The sequence below is a fragment of the Myxocyprinus asiaticus genome, chromosome 30 (assembly GCF_019703515.2).
Source record: "Myxocyprinus asiaticus isolate MX2 ecotype Aquarium Trade chromosome 30, UBuf_Myxa_2, whole genome shotgun sequence".
NCBI lineage: Eukaryota > Metazoa > Chordata > Actinopteri > Cypriniformes > Catostomidae > Myxocyprinus > Myxocyprinus asiaticus.
Window position 1 is genome coordinate 1,960,818 of NC_059373.1, and position 20,798 is coordinate 1,981,615.

General features: G+C 35.2%; 1 protein-coding gene, 2 long non-coding RNA genes and 1 other non-coding gene across 6 annotated transcripts; 3 read left to right on the forward strand and 1 right to left on the reverse strand.

Moving 5' to 3' along the window:
• Nucleotides 1-148: 148 nt before the first annotated feature.
• LOC127421204 (glutathione S-transferase A-like) lies at nt 149-13,847 on the reverse strand. The gene is made up of 6 exons (XM_051664052.1): nt 13,550-13,847; nt 13,335-13,400; nt 4,994-5,099; nt 4,195-4,313; nt 789-877; nt 149-677 (listed from the first exon to the last, which is right to left on the reverse strand). The coding sequence occupies exons 1-6, from the start codon at nt 13,715-13,717 to the stop codon at nt 545-547; spliced, it is 681 nt and encodes a 226-aa protein (XP_051520012.1). The 5' UTR covers nt 13,718-13,847; the 3' UTR covers nt 149-544.
• LOC127421205 (uncharacterized) lies at nt 885-9,867 on the forward strand. Of its 3 annotated transcripts, none has more exons than XR_007893957.1 (3): nt 885-2,901; nt 3,373-3,688; nt 9,753-9,867. It is a non-coding gene; the product is annotated as an uncharacterized LOC127421205 (long non-coding RNA). The 3 variants fall into 3 exon arrangements; XR_007893956.1 differs by lacking the exon at nt 9,753-9,867 and adding an exon at nt 3,792-4,188; XR_007893955.1 differs by lacking the exon at nt 9,753-9,867 and having other exon boundaries at nt 885-2,279; nt 2,332-2,901; nt 3,373-4,188.
• Nucleotides 7,906-8,895, forward strand: LOC127421206 (uncharacterized). Its single transcript, XR_007893958.1, has 3 exons — nt 7,906-7,955; nt 8,159-8,367; nt 8,772-8,895. It is a non-coding gene; the product is annotated as an uncharacterized LOC127421206 (long non-coding RNA).
• Nucleotides 13,848-14,993: 1,146 nt separating the features above from the next.
• LOC127421670 (U1 spliceosomal RNA) lies at nt 14,994-15,154 on the forward strand. Its single transcript, XR_007894037.1, has one exon. It is a non-coding gene; the product is annotated as a U1 spliceosomal RNA (small nuclear RNA).
• The last annotated feature ends 5,644 nt before the right edge of the window (nt 15,155-20,798 follow it).

Below are 20,798 nucleotides of genomic sequence, written 5' to 3' on the forward strand. Positions count from 1 at the left end.
ACCTGAAGTATGTTTCTGTCCTTGCTCCTGTAGTTTTACACAAGTTTCTGTTTCTGGTGGCAATCCTTAGAATATTTTCCCTTGGTTGGAACAGGACAAGAATGAATTTGGTCCCAAATAACAATATAAAGGCTTATTAACATGTTCATCTTGTTTGTCATGTTCATGTTTATTAATGTTCATTTACCATTACATGTCCATTAACAGAGTGTTTAGTTTGAAAGACATTACAATATTCCTGTTAATTAAGCAGTCTGCTTTATAATATTTAAATGACAATGATGTTAACAGATGCTTTGGGTTAACTTGTCAAATAACATCAAATCAAAGCTTTAAAAGCAGCCTCATTATTGTTCCAGTGAGCAATATTTAACATATGATATCATAGTTGTAGTAATTGAATGGACAGCATTTGCATGTTTCATATTTGATCTAATTTGAGGTGTGAAATCAGTCAGAATTAGATGCAGTTTCACTCTTTCCACCTGTGCTGTTTGTTTGTCTAGTAAGATTCTTCAGTGTTATGAACATCTTCAGGTGGTCTTCATAAGTTCTTCAGAGCTAGCTGTTTCTCTGGTTTCTCCAGCCATTCAGCTGGCCAGCTGGCTTTAATACTGGGACGGTCCTTCACCATGTCATAGTACTCCATCAGTCTGGGACATCTCTCTTTAGGACACCTGCCAACCATCAAAATATATTAATGATTAAAGCAGCCTTTGATCTGTCCTTTCATCTGAGATGGTCAATGATTAAATATTAATTTATTTGTTCAGAAAGGTTTTACTCACCCATATCTTGGGAAAAATGCTATGACTGGGAAACAAACAACGTCCACCATGGAGAAGTTCTTTCCAGCGAGGTATGACCCTTTCCCCATCTGAAGAACAAATGACTTATTTGTGGAGACCGTTTATTAGGAACAGGTAAAAATGGCCCACAGTAGGAGGTGATGATGTATAAGGTGCATGTTTTGACTTGTTCAAAACTGATGCATTTTATTTTTCACAAATAAGCCTTTATTAAGGGTGCATGTTAGAAAAGTGTTTAAACTAATGCATTTATATGCCTTTATTAAGGGTGCATGTTAGAAAAGTGTTTAAACTAATGCGTTTATAAGCCTTTATTAAGGGTGCATGTTAGAAAAGTGTTTAAACTAATGCGTTTATAAGCCTTTATTAAGGGTGCATGTTAGAAAAGTGTTTAAACTAATGCGTTTATAAGCTTTTATTAAGGGTGCATGTTAGAAAAGTGTTTAAACTAATGCGTTTATAAGCCTTTATTAAAGGTGAACGTTAGAAAAGTGTTTAAACTAATGCGTTTATAAGCCTTTATTAAAGGTGAACGTTAGAAAAGTGTTTAAACTAATGCGTTTATAAGCCTTTATTAAGGATGAACGTTAGAAAAGTGTTTAAACTAAAGTGTTTATAAGCTTTTATTGAGGGGTGCATGTTAGAAAAGTGTTTAAACTAATGCGTTTATAAGCCTTTATTAAGGGTGCATGTTAGAAAAGTGTTTAAACTAAAGCGTTTATAAGCCTTTATTAAGGGTTGCATGTTAGAAAAGTGTTTAAACTAAAGCGTTTATAAGCCTTTATTAAGGGTTGCATGTTAGAAAAGTGTTTAAACTAAAGCGTTTATAAGCTTTTATGAAGGGTGCATGTTAGAAAAGTGTTTAAACTAATGCGTTTATAAGCCATTATTAAGGGTGCATGTTAGAAAAGTGTTTAAACTAATGCGTTTATAAGCCTTTATTAAGGGTGAACGTTAGAAAAGTGTTTAAACTAAAGTGTTTATAAGCTTTTATTAAGGGGTGCATGTTAGAAAAGTGTTTAAACTAATGCATTTATAAGCCTTTATTAAGGGTGCATGTTAGAAAAGTGTTTAAACTAATGCGTTTATGAGCCTTTATTAAGGGTGAACGTTAGAAAAGTGTTTAAACTAAAGTGTTTATAAGCTTTTATTAAGGGGTGCATGTTAGAAAAGTGTTTAAACTAAAGCGTTTATAAGCCTTTATTAAGGGTACATGTTAGAAAAGTGTTTAAACTAATGCGTTTATAAGCCATTATTAAGGGTGCATGTTAGAAAAGTGTTTAAACTAATGCGTTTATAAGCCTTTATTAAGGGTGAACGTTAGAAAAGTGTTTAAACTAAAGTGTTTATAAGCTTTTATTAAGGGGTGCATGTTAGAAAAGTGTTTAAACTAATGCGTTTATAAGCCTTTATTAAGGGTGCATGTTAGAAAAGTGTTTAAACTAAAGCGTTTATAAGCCTTTATTAAGGGTTGTATGTTAGAAAAGTGTTTAAACTAAAGCGTTTATAAGCTTTTATGAAGGGTGCATGTTAGAAAAGTGTTTAAACGAATGCGTTTATAAGCCTTTATTAAGGGGTGCATGTTAGAAAAGTGTTTAAACTAATGCGTTTATAAGCCTTTATTAAGGGGTGCGTGTTAGAAAAGTGTTTAAACTAATGCGTTTATAAGCCTTTATTAAGGGTGCATGTTAGAAAAGTGTTTAAACTAATGCATTTATAAGCCTTTATTAAGGGTGAATGTTAGAAAAGTGTTTAAACTAAAGTGTTTATAAGCTTTTATTAAGGGTTGCATGTTAGAAAAGTGTTTAAACTAATGCGTTTATAAGCCTTTAAGGGGTGCGTGTTAGAAAAGTGTTTAAACTAATGCATTTATACGTTCTTATTAAGGTTGCATGTTAGAAAAGTGTTTAAACTAATGCGTTTATAAGCTTTTATTAAGGGGTGCATGTTAGAAAAGTGTTTAAATGAATGCGTTTATAAGCCTTTATTAAGGGGTGCGTGTTAGAAAAGTGTTTAATGCATTTATACGTTCTTATTAAGGTTGCGTGTTAGAAAAGTGTTTAAACTAAAGCGTTTATAAGCTTTTATGAAGGTTGCATGTTAGAAAAGTGTTTAAACTAAAGCGTTTATAAGCTTTTATGAAGGTTGCATGTTAGAAAAGTGTTTAAACGAAGGCGTTTATAAGCTTTTATTAAGGGTGTGTGTTAGAAAAGTGTTTAAACGAAGGCGTTTATAAGCTTTTATTAAGGGTGTGTGTTAGAAAAGTGTTTAAACTAAGGCGTTTATAAGCTTTTATTAAGGGTGCATGTTAGAAAAGTGTTTAAACCAATGCGTTTATAAGCCTTTATTAAGGGTTGCATGTTAGAAAAGTGTTTAAACTAAAGCGTTTATAAGCCTTTACTAAAGGGTGCGTGTTAGAAAAGTGTTTAAACTAAAGCGTTTATAAGCTTTTATTAAGGGGTGCATGTTAGAAAAGTGTTTAAACTAATGCGTTTATAAGCTTTTATTAAGGGTGCATGTTAGAAAAGTGTTTAAACTAATGCGTTTATAAGCCTTTATTAAGGGTGAACGTTAGAAAAGTGTTTAAACTAAAGTGTTTATAAGCTTTTATTAAGGGGTGCATGTTAGAAAAGTGTTTAAACTAATGCGTTTGTAAGCCTTTATTAAGGGTGCATGTTAGAAAAGTGTTTAAACTAAAGCGTATATAAGCTTTTATGAAGGGTGCATGTTAGAAAAGTGTTTAAACTAATGCGTTTATAAGCCTTTATTAAGGGGTGCGTGTTAGAAAAGTGTTTAAACTAATGCATTTATAAGCTTTTATTAAGGGGTGCATGTTAGAAAAGTGTTTAAACTAAAGTGTTTATAAGCTTTTATTAAGGGTGCGTGTTAGAAAAGTGTTTAAACGAATGTGTTTATAAGCTTTTATTAAGGGTGCATGTTAGAAAAGTGTTTAAACTAATGAGTTTATAAGCTTTTATTAAGGGTGCATGTTAGAAAAGTGTTTAAACGAATGTGTTTATAAGCTTTTATTAAGGGTGCGTGTTAGAAAAGTGTTTAAACTAATGCGTTTATAAGCTTTTATTAAAGGTGCAATATGTAACAATTTTCATGTAATATTAGCCCTTTTTTTGCCAATGTGTGAACGGCTTGTAACGCAACTTAAAAAAATGAGCCCTTCCCGGACTTCCTAGGTTGCCTATTAAAGCCTGTAGTCTGATTTTCATGCGAAGGGAGTGGGTCGCCAAAACTCTACTTGCTACACACCCCTGTGAATACTTTAACCTGTTAATAAGGTCAAAATAAACATGCGCTGCTCATACGGTCTGTGTGAAACAGGCTTTCTATTTTTCAGACAGGAAATATAAATGTGGCTTTATAAATGAACCTTCTCCAAGTAGCTCTCCCACAGTTTTAGCTCTGCAATTAAATTCTCTTTATTTCTCTTCAGGGCAGATTCATGTCTCTCTCCCTCAGGTGTCAACCACTCATAAAATACCACCTCATCTGCACACACACAAGACATCGGGGTTAACATAATGTAGAGACACATTCATTAAATGTTAAAAAGTGATTGTTTCTCAGCTGGCATAACGAACTTAACTTCTGTTATAACACCACTTAGAAATGTCAAAGTATCCTTGTGTAATGTGTTTATGATTTAAAGGGATAGTTCACCAAACAAATGAAAATTCTCTCATCATTTACTCACCCTCATGTCTCCTGAAGTGGTATGATAGGTGTGGGTGAGAAACAGATAAAATATTTCAGTCCTTTTTTACAATAAATTCTCCTCTGTGCCCAGTAGGTGGCGATATGAATGAAGAATGCAAATCGCTAAAAACAAAAGAAAAATAATGTGAAAGTGAAAGTGGAGATTAATAGTAAAAAAGGACTTTAATATTGATCTGTTTCTCACCCACACCTATCATATCACTTCTGAAGACATGGATTAAACCACTGGAGTAATATGGATTACTTTTATGCTGCCTTTATGTGCTTTTTGGAGCTAGTCACTTTTCACTTGTATGGACCAACAGAGCTGAAATATTTATAAATCTTAATTTGTGTTCTGTAGAAGAAAGACAATCACACACATCTGGGATGGCATGAGGGTGAATAAATGAGATAAGTTTTATTTTTGGGTGAACTGTCCCTTTAAAAGAAGGCAGTTTTATGGTACTTACACATTTTCTGTTGCAGGTTGTTGGTCTCAAACATGCGCTGATAAATGAGTGCTTGTTCAGTCGGGTTATCTGGGATCAGACGGGTACCTTGAGATTTGAACGCACTCTGTGCACGCAAAAAATAAAAAATAAACCCATTAAATGCAATTAATACAAACGATTTGAGTAAATCTTTTTTGAACATGTTTTCAATTTTTCAATTAAAACTTAATATTTAGTTGTTCTCTTTTTGTGGAACATGAAGTAAAAAGTGTCTAGGTGATGCAATCGTACTGATCACAAAAAAAACTAATGCTTTAAAAGCTGACAGCTTAGCATATGTCTCTGGAATACTTGATTGTGATTGGTCAATGGCGGCATTTTGTGTTTAACATCTCTCGTATCACTCCACGCTTTCTTCTTACACCAACTCACTTTTTCCTCATAATTTCAACTCAAATCAATATATTATATCTGTTTATTTAAGTAGCTGTGTACTGAAGCAGGATAATCTACAATCAGCTGATCATTATCCGCTTGACGTTAGAATTCTGTAATAATGGACAACTGACTGTAAAAGTAATGAAGCAGTTTTTAAATATTATTAGTGTTTGGGAAAAACCAACGTCAGAAGTCAGTGTGGTATAATAACCAACATACAAAGTCATTTTGAATTGTGACAAACATAAAACAACATATGTGTCCGATGTGATACAAATAAGATCTCGTTTAAAACGTGTCAGGTTTGTAGAAATGTGATCATTATGTCCATGTCAGTTTCACAACATTTGAAAACCATTTATAGGATTTTCTACCAAAAATAAAATGATTTAATGACTAAAAATGTCACGTGGTGTTACTATCAAATAGAAAGTTTTAAAATGTTTTCCATGCACCTTAAATACATGAGTGTAAACAACTAGATCATTCATTTCAATCATTGTTTTTTTAATCATAAATTTGAGTCCACATCAGATCTCCGGGATACACCACATGACCTGAACAAAGTCTTTTCATAAAAATTTAAAATACTGATATTTAATGATGTGAAAAAATGTTTTTTTTTACTTCACAAACAGTCTTGAGGGACTAAATTAGTTTTCTTTTATTACTATTATTATTATTGTTGTTGTTTTTGTTTTTTTTGTCCCATGACAGCAAAATGACTTCTTGCATGTTGGTTAAGCCACATGACTTTGCATGATTTGGTGGACAAAAGTTTGATTTGAGAGGATAAAGTAAAATTGTTTCACCGTTTATTTGCTTATTTAAGAAATCATAATCAAAGTTAATTCTGCACTTCTCATGCCAACATTTTATTTTCAAGATTTTCAGCTTTTAATGAGATCTTTTTTACCGTCTCCAGATGGTTAGAATACATAGAAAAAATATCAAAATGAACTTTGAACTCAGAAACTGAAAACATGTTCATCATAGAAGAGGTGTATTCAAGTAATTGTTTTGGGTGAATTGCATTTTAATGTATTTTTGAATCATTTTTATCTGGACAAAAAATAAAATGCATCACATGATTCTTATATCACAGTCACAACAGTAAATCTCTTAAAAATATCGAATAATTTCGACCCTTTTTATGACTGATTAGTTCAGGTTCATGTGTGGATTGGCATGCATGACCCCATCAAAAGTCAATTTGTGAACAAAAGGCATTTTAAATGTGAAGAAATATTTTTTATTAACAATTATGATATTAAGACATGACGTTTAGAGTAATTAATCTAAACTTTTGTTTTTAAACTAATGCGTTTATAAGCTTTTATTAAGGGTGCGTGTCAGAAAAGTGTTTAAACTAATGCGTTTATAAGCTTTTATTAAGGGTCCATGTCAGAAAAGTGTTTAAACTAATGCGTTTATAAGCTTTTATTAAGGGGTGCATGTTAGAAAAGTGTTTAATGCGTTTATAAGCTTTCATTAAGGGTGCATGTTAGAAAAGTGTTTAAACTAATGCGTTTATAAGCCTTTATTAAGGGTGCGTGTCAGAAAAGTGTTTAAACTAATGCGTTTATAAGCTTTTATTAAGGGTGCGTGTCAGAAAAGTGTTTAAACTAATGCGTTTATAAGCTTTTATTAAGGGGTGACATGCGTGTCAGAAAAGTGTTTAAACTAATGCGTTTATAAGCTTTTATTAAGGGTGCGTGTCAGAAAAGTGTTTAAACTAATGCGTTTATAAGCTTTTATTAAGGGGTGCATGATAGAAAAGTGTTTAAACTAATGCGTTTATAAGCTTTTATTAAGGGTGCGTGTCAGAAAAGTGTTTAAACTAATGCGTTTATAAGCTTTTATTAAGGGTGCGTGTCAGAAAAGTGTTTAAACTAATGCGTTTATAAGCTTTTATTAAGGGTGCGTGTCAGAAAAGTGTTTAAACTAATGCGTTTATAAGCTTTTATTAAGGGTGCGTGTCAGAAAAGTGTTTAAACTAATGCGTTTATAAGCTTTTATTAAGGGTGCGTGTCAGAAAAGTGTTTAAACTAATGCGTTTATAAGCTTTTATTAAGGGTGCGTGTCAGAAAAGTGTTTAAACTAATGCGTTTATAAGCTTTTATTAAGGGTGCATGATAGAAAAGTGTTTAAACTAATGCGTTTATAAGCTTTTATTAAGGGGTGCATGATAGAAAAGTGTTTAAACTAATGCGTTTATAAGCTTTTATTAAGGGTGCGTGTCAGAAAAGTGTTTAAACTAATACGTTTATAAGCTTTTATTAAGGGGTGCATGATAGAAAAGTGTTTAAACTAATGCGTTTATAAGCTTTTATTAAGGGTGCTTGATAGAAAAGTGTTTAAACTAAAGCGTTTATAAGCTTTTATTAAGGGTACATGATAGAAAAGTGTTTAATGCGTTTATAAGCCTTTATTAAGGGTGCGTGTCAGAAAAGTGTTTAAACTAATGCGTTTATAAGCTTTTATTAAGGGGTGCATGATAGAAAAGTGTTTAAACTAATGCGTTTATAAGCTTTTATTAAGGGTGAACGTTAGAAAAGTGTTTAAAGTGTTATAAGCTTTTATGAAGGGGTGCATGATAGAAAAGTGTTTAAACTAATGCGTTTATAAGCTTTTATTAAGGGTGCATGTTAGAAAAGTGTTTAAACTAATGCGTTTATAAGCCTTTATTAAGGGTTGCATGTTAGAAAAGTGTTTAAACTAATGCGTTTATAAGCTTTTATTAAGGGTGCATGATAGAAAAGTGTTTAAACTAATGCGTTTATAAGCTTTTATTAAGGGTGCATGTTAGAAAAGTGTTTAAACGAATGTGTTTATAAGCTTTTATTAAGGGTGCATGTTAGAAAAGTGTTTAAACGAATGTGTTTATAAGCTTTTATTAAGGGTGCATGTTAGAAAAGTGTTTAAACTAATGCGTTTATAAGCTTTTATTAAGGGTGTGCATGTTAGAAAAGTGTTTAAACTAATGCGTTTATAAGCTTTTATTAAGGGTGCATGTTAGAAAAGTGTTTAATGCATTTATAAGCTTTTATTAAGGGTGTGTGTTAGAAAAGTGTTTAAACTAATGCGTTTATAAGCTTTTATTAAGGGTGCATGTTAGAAAAGTGTTTAATGCATTTATAAGCTTTTATTAAGGGTGCATGTTAGAAAAGTGTTTAAACTAATGCGTTTATAAGCTTTTATTAAGGGGTGCATGATAGAAAAGTGTTTAAACTAATGCGTTTATAAGCTTTTATTAAGGGTGCATGTTAGAAAAGTGTTTAAACTAATGCAGTTTATAAGCTTTTATTAAGGGTGCATGTTAGAAAAGTGTTTAATGCATTTATAAGCTTTTATTAAGGGTGCATGTTAGAAAAGTGTTTAAACTAATGCGTTTATAAGCTTTTATTAAGGGTGCATGTTAGAAAAGTGTTTAAACTAATGCATTTATAAGCTTTTATTAAGGGTGCATGTTAGAAAAGTGTTTAATGCATTTATAAGCTTTTATTAAGGGTGCATGTTAGAAAAGTGTTTAAACTAATGCGTTTATAAGCCTTTATTAAGGGTGCATGATAGAAAAGTGTTTAAACTAATGCGTTTATAAGCCTTTATTAAGGGTGCATGATAGAAAAGTGTTTAAACTAATGCGTTTATAAGCTTTTATTAAGGGTGCATGCTAGAAAAGTGTTTAAACTAATGCATTTATAAGCTTTTATTAAGGGTGCATGTTAGAAAAGTGTTTAAACTAATGCATTTATAAGCTTTTATTAAGGGTGCATGTTAGAAAAGTGTTTAAACTAATGCGTTTATAAGCCTTTATTAAGGGTGCATGATAGAAAAGTGTTTAAACTAATGCGTTTATAAGCCTTTATTAAGGGTGCATGATAGAAAAGTGTTTAAACTAATGCGTTTATAAGCCTTTATTAAGGGTGCATGTTAGAAAAGTGTTTAAACTAATGCGTTTATAAGCCTTTATTAAGGGTGCATGTTAGAAGTGTTTAAACTAATGCGTTTATAAGCCTTTATTAAGGGTGCATGATAGAAAAGTGTTTAAACTAATGCGTTTATAAGCCTTTATTAAGGGTGCATGTTAGAAAAGTGTTTAAACTAATGCGTTTATAAGCCTTTATTAAGGGTGCATGATAGAAAAGTGTTTAAACTAATGCGTTTATAAGCTTTTATTAAGGGTGCATGTTAGAAAAGTGTTTAAACTAATGCGTTTATAAGCCTTTATTAAGGGTGCATGATAGAAAAGTGTTTAAACTAATGCGTTTATAAGTCTTTATTAAGGGTGCATGATAGAAAAGTGTTTAAACTAATGCATTTATAAGCTTTTATTAAGGGTGCATGTTAGAAAAGTGTTTAAACTAATGCGTTTATAAGCCTTTATTAAGGGTGCATGTTAGAAAAGTGTTTAAACTAATGCGTTTATAAGCCTTTATTAAGGGTGCATGATAGAAAAGTGTTTAAACTAATGCGTTTATGAGCTTTTATTAAGGTTGCATGTTAGAAAAGTGTTTAAACTAATGCGTTTATAAGCCTTTATTAAGGGTGCATGTTAGAAAAGTGTTTAAACTAATGCATTTATAAGCTTTTATTAAGGGTGCATGTTAGAAAAGTGTTTAATGCATTTATAAGCTTTTATTAAGGGTGCATGTTAGAAAAGTGTTTAATGCGTTTATAAGCTTTTATTAAGGGTGCATGTTAGAAAAGTGTTTAAACTAATGCGTTTATAAGCTTTTATTAAGGGTGCGTGTGTTACGTCCCGAGGGATGTATGTATATTATATCATTGTGATGGTGACATTTAAATGTGGTTCGTGTGTATTGTATCTCCCTGTGCTTTCCTTGTCACTTTCGCTGTCCATTAAGCAGGATAATGAGTCCCACCTGCTGTTCATTACCTACGATTGGCTCAGCCCAGGAATGGAGAGTACAAGAGGCCCACAACTATCTTCATCTTGGAGAGAGACACACAGAGACTATTTTCTCCTGCATGAGTTATTCTATCTCTTGGTCCCAGCTTTACATTTGTTGTTGTGCTAAAGTGAGTAGTGTAACAATCTTGTCATTTGCAGTGGTGTACTGCTTATACTGCTGTTGAAATACCTGACAGCTGAATGTGCAAGTTTCTAAACTTGTTTTATTACACCAGCTTTACTTTGAGTAACCCATTTAAGTTGCTTGTTGTGGGATTCTTTAGTAGGGAGGTGGATGCCATTTACTTTGAAAGATTCTGTTTTCTCCTGTTTATTTATAGAGAGGGAGTTAGGGAAGTGATTTGTGTTTTCTTTTTGATAGATAAGTTATTTTCTAAACCCTCTAGGAAGAATGTCTTTTGTTTGTTATTTTGGCCGGTTCCACTCCTTAAGTCTATGTCTGTTTATCCCACTGTTTTCTTTAATAAATTTGTTATATTATTGCCATATCATGTGTTGAAGTAATTTGTGGTTGCTCTGGGACCCGGAGACAGGATCACTCTTGTGCTCTCTCCAAAACATTTGTTACCCAACTTCCCATACCCCTAGACCAAGGAAGATGTGCCGTAACATGTGTTAGAAAAGTTTTTAAACAAATGCGTTTATAAGCTTTTATTAAAGGTGCAAAATGTACAATTTTTCATGTAATATTGGCTCAGTGCTATTCAACAGCGTCAACAAACTGCAACACTAGGTAACGTTGTCTTAGAGATGGAATCCAGGAAACGTCCGGCTCCCAGCACAACACCGACTCCTACACAAGCTCAGAGGAAGCCAAAAAAAACATTTATCTACTGAATCCCATCTGGCTAAGCGGGAACATGATCGTGGTCGAATGAAAACTAGAGTGAACATCGGCAGGACATTTGATTCCTTGAGGGACCTTAGTTCGGTTTGGGGATCAAAACCGACCCTGAATTGGTGTTCTTCTTATTGGACAGGTAAGCTTACATAACTGCAAAGCATGTGAAATATAGTGCCATAAGGATTGATCTGTGTAATTTTAGCTAAACTACAATAACACGTGAAATGAATGCTAGACAATGTTCAAGATAATGCAAAAAGACCCATTCATTAGTGTAACATAACTTGGTTATACAGAAAATATATACAATCTATTATAAAACAATAGCGCATTGATACACTATATTGCCAAAAGTATTCGCTCACCCATCCAAATAATTGAATTCAAGTGTTCCAATCACTTCCATGGCCACAGGTGTATAAAATGAAGCACCTAGGCATGCAGACTGCTTCTACAAACATTTGTGAAAGAATGGGCCGCTCTCAGGAGCTCAGTGAATTCCAGCGTGGTACTGTGATAGGATGCCACCTGTGCAACAAGTCCAGTCGTGAAATTTCCTCACTACTAATATTCCACAGTCAACTGTCAGTGGTATTATAACAAAGTGGAAGCGATTGGGAATGACAGCAACTCAGCCACGTAAAATGACAGAGCGGGGTCAGCGGATGCTGTCCCCATAGTGCGCGGAGGTCGTCAACTTTCTGCAGAGTCAATCGCTACAGACCTCCAAAGTTCATGTGGCCTTCACATTAGCTCAAGAACGGTGCGTAGAGAGCTTCATGGAATGGGTTTCCATGGCCGAGCAGCTGCATCCAAGCCATACATCACCAAGTGCAATGTAAAGCATCGGATGCAGTGGTGTAAAGCACGCCGCCACTGGACTCTAGAGCAGTGGAGACGCGTTCTCTGGAGTGACGAATCACGCTTCTCCATCTGGCAATCTGATGGACGAGTCTGGGTTTGGCAGTTGCCAGGAGAACGGTACTTGTCTGACTGCATTGTGCCAACTGTGAAGTTTGGTGGAGGGGGGATTATGGTGTGGGGTTGTTTTTCAGGAGCTGGGCTTGGCCCCTTAGTTCCAGTGAAAGGAACTCTGAATGCTTCAGCATACCAAGATTTTTTGGACAATTCCATGCTCCCAACTTTGTGGGAACAGTTTGGGGATGGCCCCTTCCTGTTCCAACATGACTGCGCACCAGTGCACAAAGCAAGGTCCATAAAGACATGGATGAGCGAGTTTGGTGTGGAAGAACTTGACTGGCCTGCACAGAGTCCTGACCTCAACCCGATAGAGCACCTTTGGGATGAATTTGAGCGAAGACTGCGAGCCAGGCCTTCTCGTCCAACATCAGTGTCTGACATAACAAATGCGCTTCTGGAAGAATGGTCAAAAATTCCCATAAACACATTACTAAACCTTGTGGAAAGCCTTCCCAGAAGAGTTGAAGCTGTTATAGCTGCAAAGGGTGGGCCGACGTCATATTAAACCCTATGGATTAAGAATGGGATGTCACTTAAGTTCATATGCGTCTAAAGGCAGATGAGCGAATACTTTTGGCAATATAGTGTATATCAAAATGACAGTTGTGATGGAATCACATCAATACTGAATTGTCTCAACATATTTATAATGTACAGTCTATTTTATAAACAGCTACTGTCATCACCCACCAAATTTAGCTAACAGCTATTGATAAAGCTGGCTAGCTAGCTAACGCTGACATTGACTGCATTTATACGATAGCCTATGTATCATGCAAAGAAAAGTGATTACTTCAAACTACAGTCTCGCATAGTCAGACCTATATCCACACTTTGTTTTAGCCCTGTTCCAGCACTGGAGAGTCAAATATAATATACATTCTCAAAGTTTGTAGTAAAACAATCATAAGGGTGAAATTTTAATTATGCCACCTCATCTGTCAGCATGATGCCGGTGAATCACGTTCAGTCTCTTTGTACATTACGTCATTGTTTTGGTCGATGCTCGCCTCCGTCCATATGGAGTGTGTGCACGAGCACGAGCGCACGCAACAGGTAGCTGACTGCAGTTCACATAACGGCCACAGGTGTCACTAATAACAAGGTTTCTGAATCTTACATACTGCACCTTTAAGGGTGCATGTTTCACTCGATCTTACCTCCAGATACATGCATGCAGCAAACGACTCGTTCACGATGAGGTTTCCATGCTTGAAAGTTGGAAGCTGCAGAAATAAAGTGCGACATGAGACTAAAATGTTTTGAAATCATGTTGTCTTTACATTAAAGTCGCAGATGTGCTAAAGACTGAATGCATATACTAGAAATCACATTAATGTTAAAGTTTGCAATGGCTGTTGTTGTTGTAATGGACCTGTGCTCGTGGGTTGAGATCCGTCACTTCTTTAGTTTTGTGTTCTTCTTTCTCAAACGACAGTTGTTTGTTGTTGTATCCCTGCAGGTTTTTCTCCTCCAGCGCGATCATCACCCTCCAGCACGGCGGGGAACCGATGCACCAATACAACATCATGTCTTTCGCCATGATACCTCTGACTGATTCACTGGTAATGTAGATATTTAACTGGAAATAAAGCTGGCACTTCTGGACGTGAGGACTCGCGATATTATGGCGTCGCGCGCAATCCTGCCGTGCCTAAAAGCGCGTGCACGTTATCAGACAGGAAACCGCGTCATCTGCCGGACAGAATTAATGATCTTCTTCTTCTTTGGGGTTTTATGGCAGTTGGCATCCGGATTGTTGCATTACTGCCACCTTCTCTTCTCCTCTTACCTAGAGTCCATTTATTTAAAGTCGCTTGTCCAATCCAGTCTTTTTATTATTATTATTAAATAGACACTTCCTCCCTTGTTTACTGTCTGCACATTCTAGCATACTTTTAAGATTGACCTCTATCCGTCCCATTTCTCATAGCTGTATCAACCATTTTTGTCTTTCTTGATTGAATTTCTCACATGACGTACAAACATGTTCAACTGTCTCACATTCCTGACACTGAGTGCACAGACCTGTTGGATGTTTTCCCATGATGTGATGTGAATCACTGCATACTAAAAATGTGTTACCCGTGGTTTGTTCAATCCACTCTACTGCCATCAGTATGGCAAATAACTCAACAGCATAGACAGATGCTCTTTTATTAAGATCCACTTGGAAACTAGGCACATGAACTCCTGATCTTGTTGCATTTGTTTCTAAATCTTTTGATCAATCTGTGAAAATCAGAATATTGTCCTTGTATTTAAGGTCCCTATACCTATAGTACTCATCTGTAATATCAGAAGTCTTGCTATTTTGTCTAATCTTCAGTAATTCCATATCTACGTATGGATACTCCAGCACCCATACTGGTTTAATGGGCCATATAACAGTTTCTCCAAATTCTTCATCATATATTCCCACATCTTTTGCTATTTGATCACCTGTCCACCCAAAGCTTTCTCTATGCATCCTCTCCTATACTCCCAACATGTTTGCAACACCTTTTTTGTTGGGTGGTAGTCTCTATGCCCCCTCAGATTAATCCAGTGATTGGCTACCAGCTGATTTCGGCATAACCCCAATGGCATTTCTCCAGCTTCCACTTTTATTGCACACACTGGGGTAGTTCTTACTGCTCCTAGACAAACTCTTAAAGATTGAGCTTGCACAATATCTTGATCTGCTAGTGCAGACTTGAATTAATGATCGCGGTTCCATTGTACAGTAATAGTGGAATAACACTGTAAATATTTGCCTGAACATTTATATCTTAAACACGTATTTTACTCTGTTTAACAGACGGTTTCAGTGTAATTGTACACTGTTGTAACTTGTGGAGATCATCATGAAGGTGGTTCACTCAAGGTGAGGTTCAGTCGTTGCACTCAGACTGCTGTTGACCTTTGAGAATTCCCCAAATGTGGGAATCTCGACTGAATAATGTCTGGTAGTGGGGGACTGCATTCACGCTTTCCCTGATCACATTGTTAACAACAGAATAGTTAGTTTTGGTTTCAACTTATGCAGAAGACTTATGCTGTCACGGTTTATTATGGCCATGTAAACACATAAGGGTGTTTGGAAAAGACCAGGATAACAAACGTCATAACAACATGTCAATACAGTGGGAGAATCACATATACTATAAACTATAGCCAACCCGTTTATACACACGAATGTAAAATGACGCCGGTCGCTAACGTCCGCATATATGCACTTGTACACTGGGGGAATCCCAGAGTTTTATATAAGAGGCATTGTAATTCAGCTGCAGGTCCCGATAGTAAGTTAAGGCAACAAACACAGCAACAACTCTGGAATATCTGTCAAGAGAGAGTAAAATAGTAAAGTCTTCCTTGGATGCCATGTGTGTTATTTACACAAGCGTTGCGGGAAAATTACGTTGCAGTGGAGAAAGCAGCTTATTGAATGAGCCACATGTATACGGGAGTAAAGAGAACGCGTTTATACAGTACATGTAAATGGAAAAAATGTTTCTTGCAATAATCCGCTTTCTCACAATAAGCCGCTTTCTGGTGTCCATGTAACCATGGTGACTGTTTCAAGTCTCTTCTTTCAATTCAGTCATGAATACTGCATCATAGCAGACACTACGGGTTATCGCTGCAGACGTAGCTAATATCTGAAACTCTATAAAATCTCAGCAGTTTTAATTGGCAGATAGCGCTTTGTGCTCCGCCTCCCTCGTTCGCATCAACGGGCGTATATAACAGTGCACAGCGCTATTTCCTCAGAATTTTCTCCTTCAAGGTGCCGATAATCTCTCTCTTGTACTCTGTATGAAAATGTAATTTCTCTCTACTAGAATCGCCGTTACGAGCTGGGAACAGAGTGTGTCATTTCCACTGTAACGCAGGACGGTTCGCCCTGTTTTTACTATGGTTGCAACATGCTAAGAGACGGTCGATGCTGCAACAGAGTTTTTAGGTGCCTCCACGTCACCTAATAGCATCTCTCTTTCTCTACCACTGTGAGCTGGGAACGAGTTAGTGCCTTGACACAGGTCATTTTAATGCCTGTTAGTACTGTTGCTAACACTGTGCTGCAACGCAGAGATTTTAGGCACCTCAATATCGCCTAATAGCCCTGCTGTCACAAGCCGGAAATTTCTGCTATGTGCTCGAGCGCTGCCCAAAAGTCACATTAAGGCAGCATAAAAGTAATCCACATGACTCCAGTCGATCAATGCATGTCTTCTGAAGCAAATCGATGAGTTTATGGAAGAAACAAGTCGATAATTAAAACATTTTAAACATTAAATTGGCACTTCCGTCCAGGGATCTGGTGCTGTTTGAAATGGCCGAACTCTCGCGTGATGTTCGTTCTTCTGTTTTAAATAAACGCCGCTTCTGAATTCTCGCGTGAACTCGCCGACGCGCTTACATCATGCAACAGCTATGTGATGCGTCAAAGTGCTTTTTAAAAGTTAATAACATTTTAATAATCAATTTATTTTTTACACAGATGTATTGATTTGTTCAGAAGACATGCATTGATCGACTGGAGTCGTGTGGATTACTTTTATGCTGCCTAAATGTGACTTTTGGGCCGTGAAAGTGCTGGCACCCGTTTACTTGCATTATAAGGACCTGACAGAGCTCTACCTTCTAAAAATCTTTATTTGTGTTCTGCTAAAGAAAGACTGTCATACACATCTGGGATGGTATCAGGGTAAGTGAATAATGAGAGAATGTTCATTTTTGAGTGAACTTGTCACGTCTAGATGTGTTCATGTTTTGTGTTTGTCTTTTATTTTGAAAAGTAATTCCATGTCATTTTATTTCCTGTTTCCATGTCAAGTCATGTGATCATCCTGTTTCCCTCATGTTCGTTGTGTCTGTTTCCCATTGGCTCATAGTCTTGTTATTGGTTCTATCATATCATTGCTTTATGCTCATTGTCTTATCTTGTTTAGAGTTCTGTTTGTTCATTGGTTTATGTTTCCCATGTCCATGTATTTAAGTCTCATGCTTCCATTGTGTCTGGGTCAGGTATTGAATTTTGGTGCAAAGTCAGTGTTTCATTCTCGTTAATGAATAAACTGCACTTGGGTTCTACACTTCATCTTCATCTGCCTGTCATTGCCAGCAAACGTTACAGAACTATCCCTTTAAATGATGAAATTGTGTTTCAAGTTTTCTTTAGAGAACTTGTGTAAACAACAGGGATGGTGTCTATAGTTTTGAGACGATGAGTGTTTTAGAAAATGGTGCAATGGCTTGACAATATTGACTAATAGAATGAGAAAATAATGTATAATTGGAAAACCAAACATTACAGCACTAACTGCAGTCTTTGGGATTTATTATAAAAATTCAAAAAGAGTTCACTTGAGGACCTCTGAGCCCGCATTAAAGATCTAATATTGATAAAGACTTTATAGCACAGAAGTCTTCATTTTTCTTTTTAAATTTATTTATAACCTGAAGCGTATTTGTTACAAACACTCGAGTGAACACACCAAAGAAGACATTGGGAGTATTCTGTAATCTGTTTATAAACAATTAATATTTTGCAATTCCTTTTGATGATGCTAATGCTGCACCTAGTGCAAATAGTCACAGTGAAAATTAAAAGTCTTTTGCCCTGTTGTACCTTATAATACAACTGTTCACATATGCACGTGTACAGCTTGAACCATTGAGGGTGATATACAGATGAAATCTGAATGATATTAACTATTAAAAGCCCATAAAAGCTTTGAGAAATCTCTCATCCCGTTTGAAAAGACCATCTTACGACAGCATGAATTTCCATGTTGATCTAGTTCAGTAGTTCTCAATTTTTATTGGGCATTCCCTCTTTAAAACAAAAACTTCCAATGGAAATAAATGTCTGAAAATGCACTAAAGAATGAACCATTTCCTGTGAGTATTATTTGTATTTTATTTTTATTTTTATTGCCAAAACAATAACATCAGTGAGGAAATAATTGTAAGACAATGAACATAAATATTTAGCTTACATTTTTGGGTCGGTACATTCCTGATCCCCAAAAGAGCTTAAATGATAATTGTATGAAATTAAATGTTGAAAGTGCTTTAGTTTTACAAGTACATGAGAATCAAACTGACTGCTCACTTTTTATGAAAATGAATGTTTGTTTGTCCTATAACACAAACAACTGTATTTACACATTGACACATTAGTTAATGCATTGGGTATCATAAACTGACAGTATATATTCACAGGCAGATTAAACACTGAAGGCAACACCATGAAAATATAAATCAGCTCATTTTAACAATCAAAATTGTGTTTACGTGAGATTGGGGTTTTCTCTCATTTTGATGTAAAAACATAAACATGCACACACTGAATGTGTGTTTTATGACAGTTTATGACCTTTCCCTGATAATAACACAGTTTATAGTGTTTATATAAACTTATGCATTATTGATTTATGAAGAATAATCTGTATAAGATCGTGCATGTAAACACACTATAAACACACAGGCATGAACTATAATTCATAATCGCTGTAGTTTTAAATCATTGGATGATCAACTAACTGGAGTCAGATCATCCAGATCTGAAGAAACAAGAAATTACAGGTAATTTACTGTAAATTACATTTAAGAACTGTAAAATAAATGAGAAATTAATTTAAATGTAAAGTCATTTGTTTTTCTGATTCCAAATATTTTTCAAAAGAAATGTTTATGTATCAAATGACAGTTTTATATAATATTATAAATGAACTGAAACATTACTGAAGTTTAGCGGGGGATCCATGGATTCGCAGCGTCCTGAAACACAGAATAACAGCATTGCTTTATTTAATGTATCAAATCAACACAAATATTGCAAACATCAAATATTTGAGTAACTTTGGACAAAATGAAATCGGTGTGATATGATTTTAGTGAGTTGAGAAGAAACTGCTGATCTTACTTCGTGGTGCTAACAGCAGGGCATTCTGGGTAAATGTGTTCAGATGGGGGTCGTTTCTGTCTAGAGCTGAAGAAACAAGAAATTACAGTTAATTTACAGTAAATTACATTTAAGAACTGTAAAATAAATGAGAAATTAATTTAAATGTAAAGTCATTTGTTTTTCTGATTCCAAATATTTTTCATAAGAAATGTTTATGTATAAAATGACAGTTTTATATAATATTATAAATGAACTGAAACATTACTGAGGTTTAGCGGGGGATCCATGGATTCGCAGCGTCCTGAAACACAGAATAACAGCATTGCTTTATTTAATGTATTTCAAATCAACACAAATATTGCAAATATCAACTATTTGAGAAACTTTGGACAAAATGAAATCGGTGTGATATGATTTTAGTGAGTTGAGAAGAAACTGTTGATCTTACTTTGTGTTGCTAACAGCAGGGCATTCTGGGTAAATGTGTTCAGATGGGGGTCACTGGAGTCTTTCTTCATGGCTGAACAAAATAAAAAATAACATCCTGTCTCTACTTCATTAAATCTATAAAAACTCATGAAAATGTATCTTAACTCACCAAAGTTCGGAAGAGAGGCGCTTTTAGAACCCATAATACCTGTAAAAGATATTACAAGACATGTTCAATATTCTGATTACAGTAATTAGTGAATATGAATTATAAATGAAGATGTTTTCACCTCTCGCTGCTGTGAGATCTTCTGCTGGATTCAGTCTGATGTCATAAAGGCTTTGAGTCTCATGAAGATCTGAACACAGAAAAGAGAGTTTAATGATTCAGATAAAGTTATAAACCTAAACTTCACCTGAACAAAATGAAACACTAGATTGCTTGTATTAGATTTAAACTCACCCAACACAGGTCGGGCATGATCTAAAAACACATTAAAGAACATGTCAGCATTCTTGGAGAATGGATGGAAAAGAAGATAGTTCAATACTACATATTTTATATAAATGTATATGGATATAATATGGTTATTAAACATGTTCCTGCATTTTCTCATGTATGACAGTGATGCTGTACAGTGTCAGTAAACCAAACGTATTTATACACACAGTTTTTATTTCATTCCATTTAGTTAAAGGTCATTTGTGGAGGATTCAGACTCACCATCACTCAATACTTTCTTCTGTTTCTGTGGTGTCAGTGATTTTAGTTTTATCTCATGGACTGACCACTCCATCTCTGTAATAATAAAAATCACCACAAACAGGAATTCTTCTCAGTCACACACAGTTTATCACCAGAATGAGTCGTGTGAAGGTTAAATCTAGTCTAACACATTCAAGTATTATTGTGTGTTTAATGACATTTAAAATACTTCACACATCTGGGCTTGATAAACACACTTAATCACAATTATACCAATCAGCCACAACATTAAAAGCACCTGCCTAATATTGTGTAGGTCCCCCTCGTGCCACCAAAACAGTGCCAACCAAGATGATATTCTTCTCAGCACAATTGTACAGAGTGGTTATCTGAGTTACCGTAGACTTTATCAGTTTGAACCAGTCTGGTCATTCTCTGTTGACCTCTCTCATCAACAAGACATTTCCATCCACAGAACTGCCGCTCACTGGATGTTTTTTGTACCATTTGGAGTAAATTCTAGAAACTGTTGTGTGTGAAAATCCCAGGAGATCAGCAGTTACATAAATACTCAAACCAGCCCATCTGGCA

Excerpts from the sequence above, each read along its gene's own strand:
- LOC127421204 (XM_051664052.1), bottom strand. The coding sequence starts at position 13,717 with ATGGCGAAAGACATGATGTTGTATTGGTGCATCGGTTCCCCGCCGTGC. Across the intron at positions 13,401-13,549 it reads ATCTCAACCCACGAGCACAG|CTTCCAACTTTCAAGCATGG; the intron begins GTCCATTACAAC and ends TTATTTCTGCAG. Across the intron at positions 4,314-4,993 it reads CAACCTGCAACAGAAAATGT|ATGAGGTGGTATTTTATGAG; the intron begins GTAAGTACCATA and ends GTGTGTGTGCAG.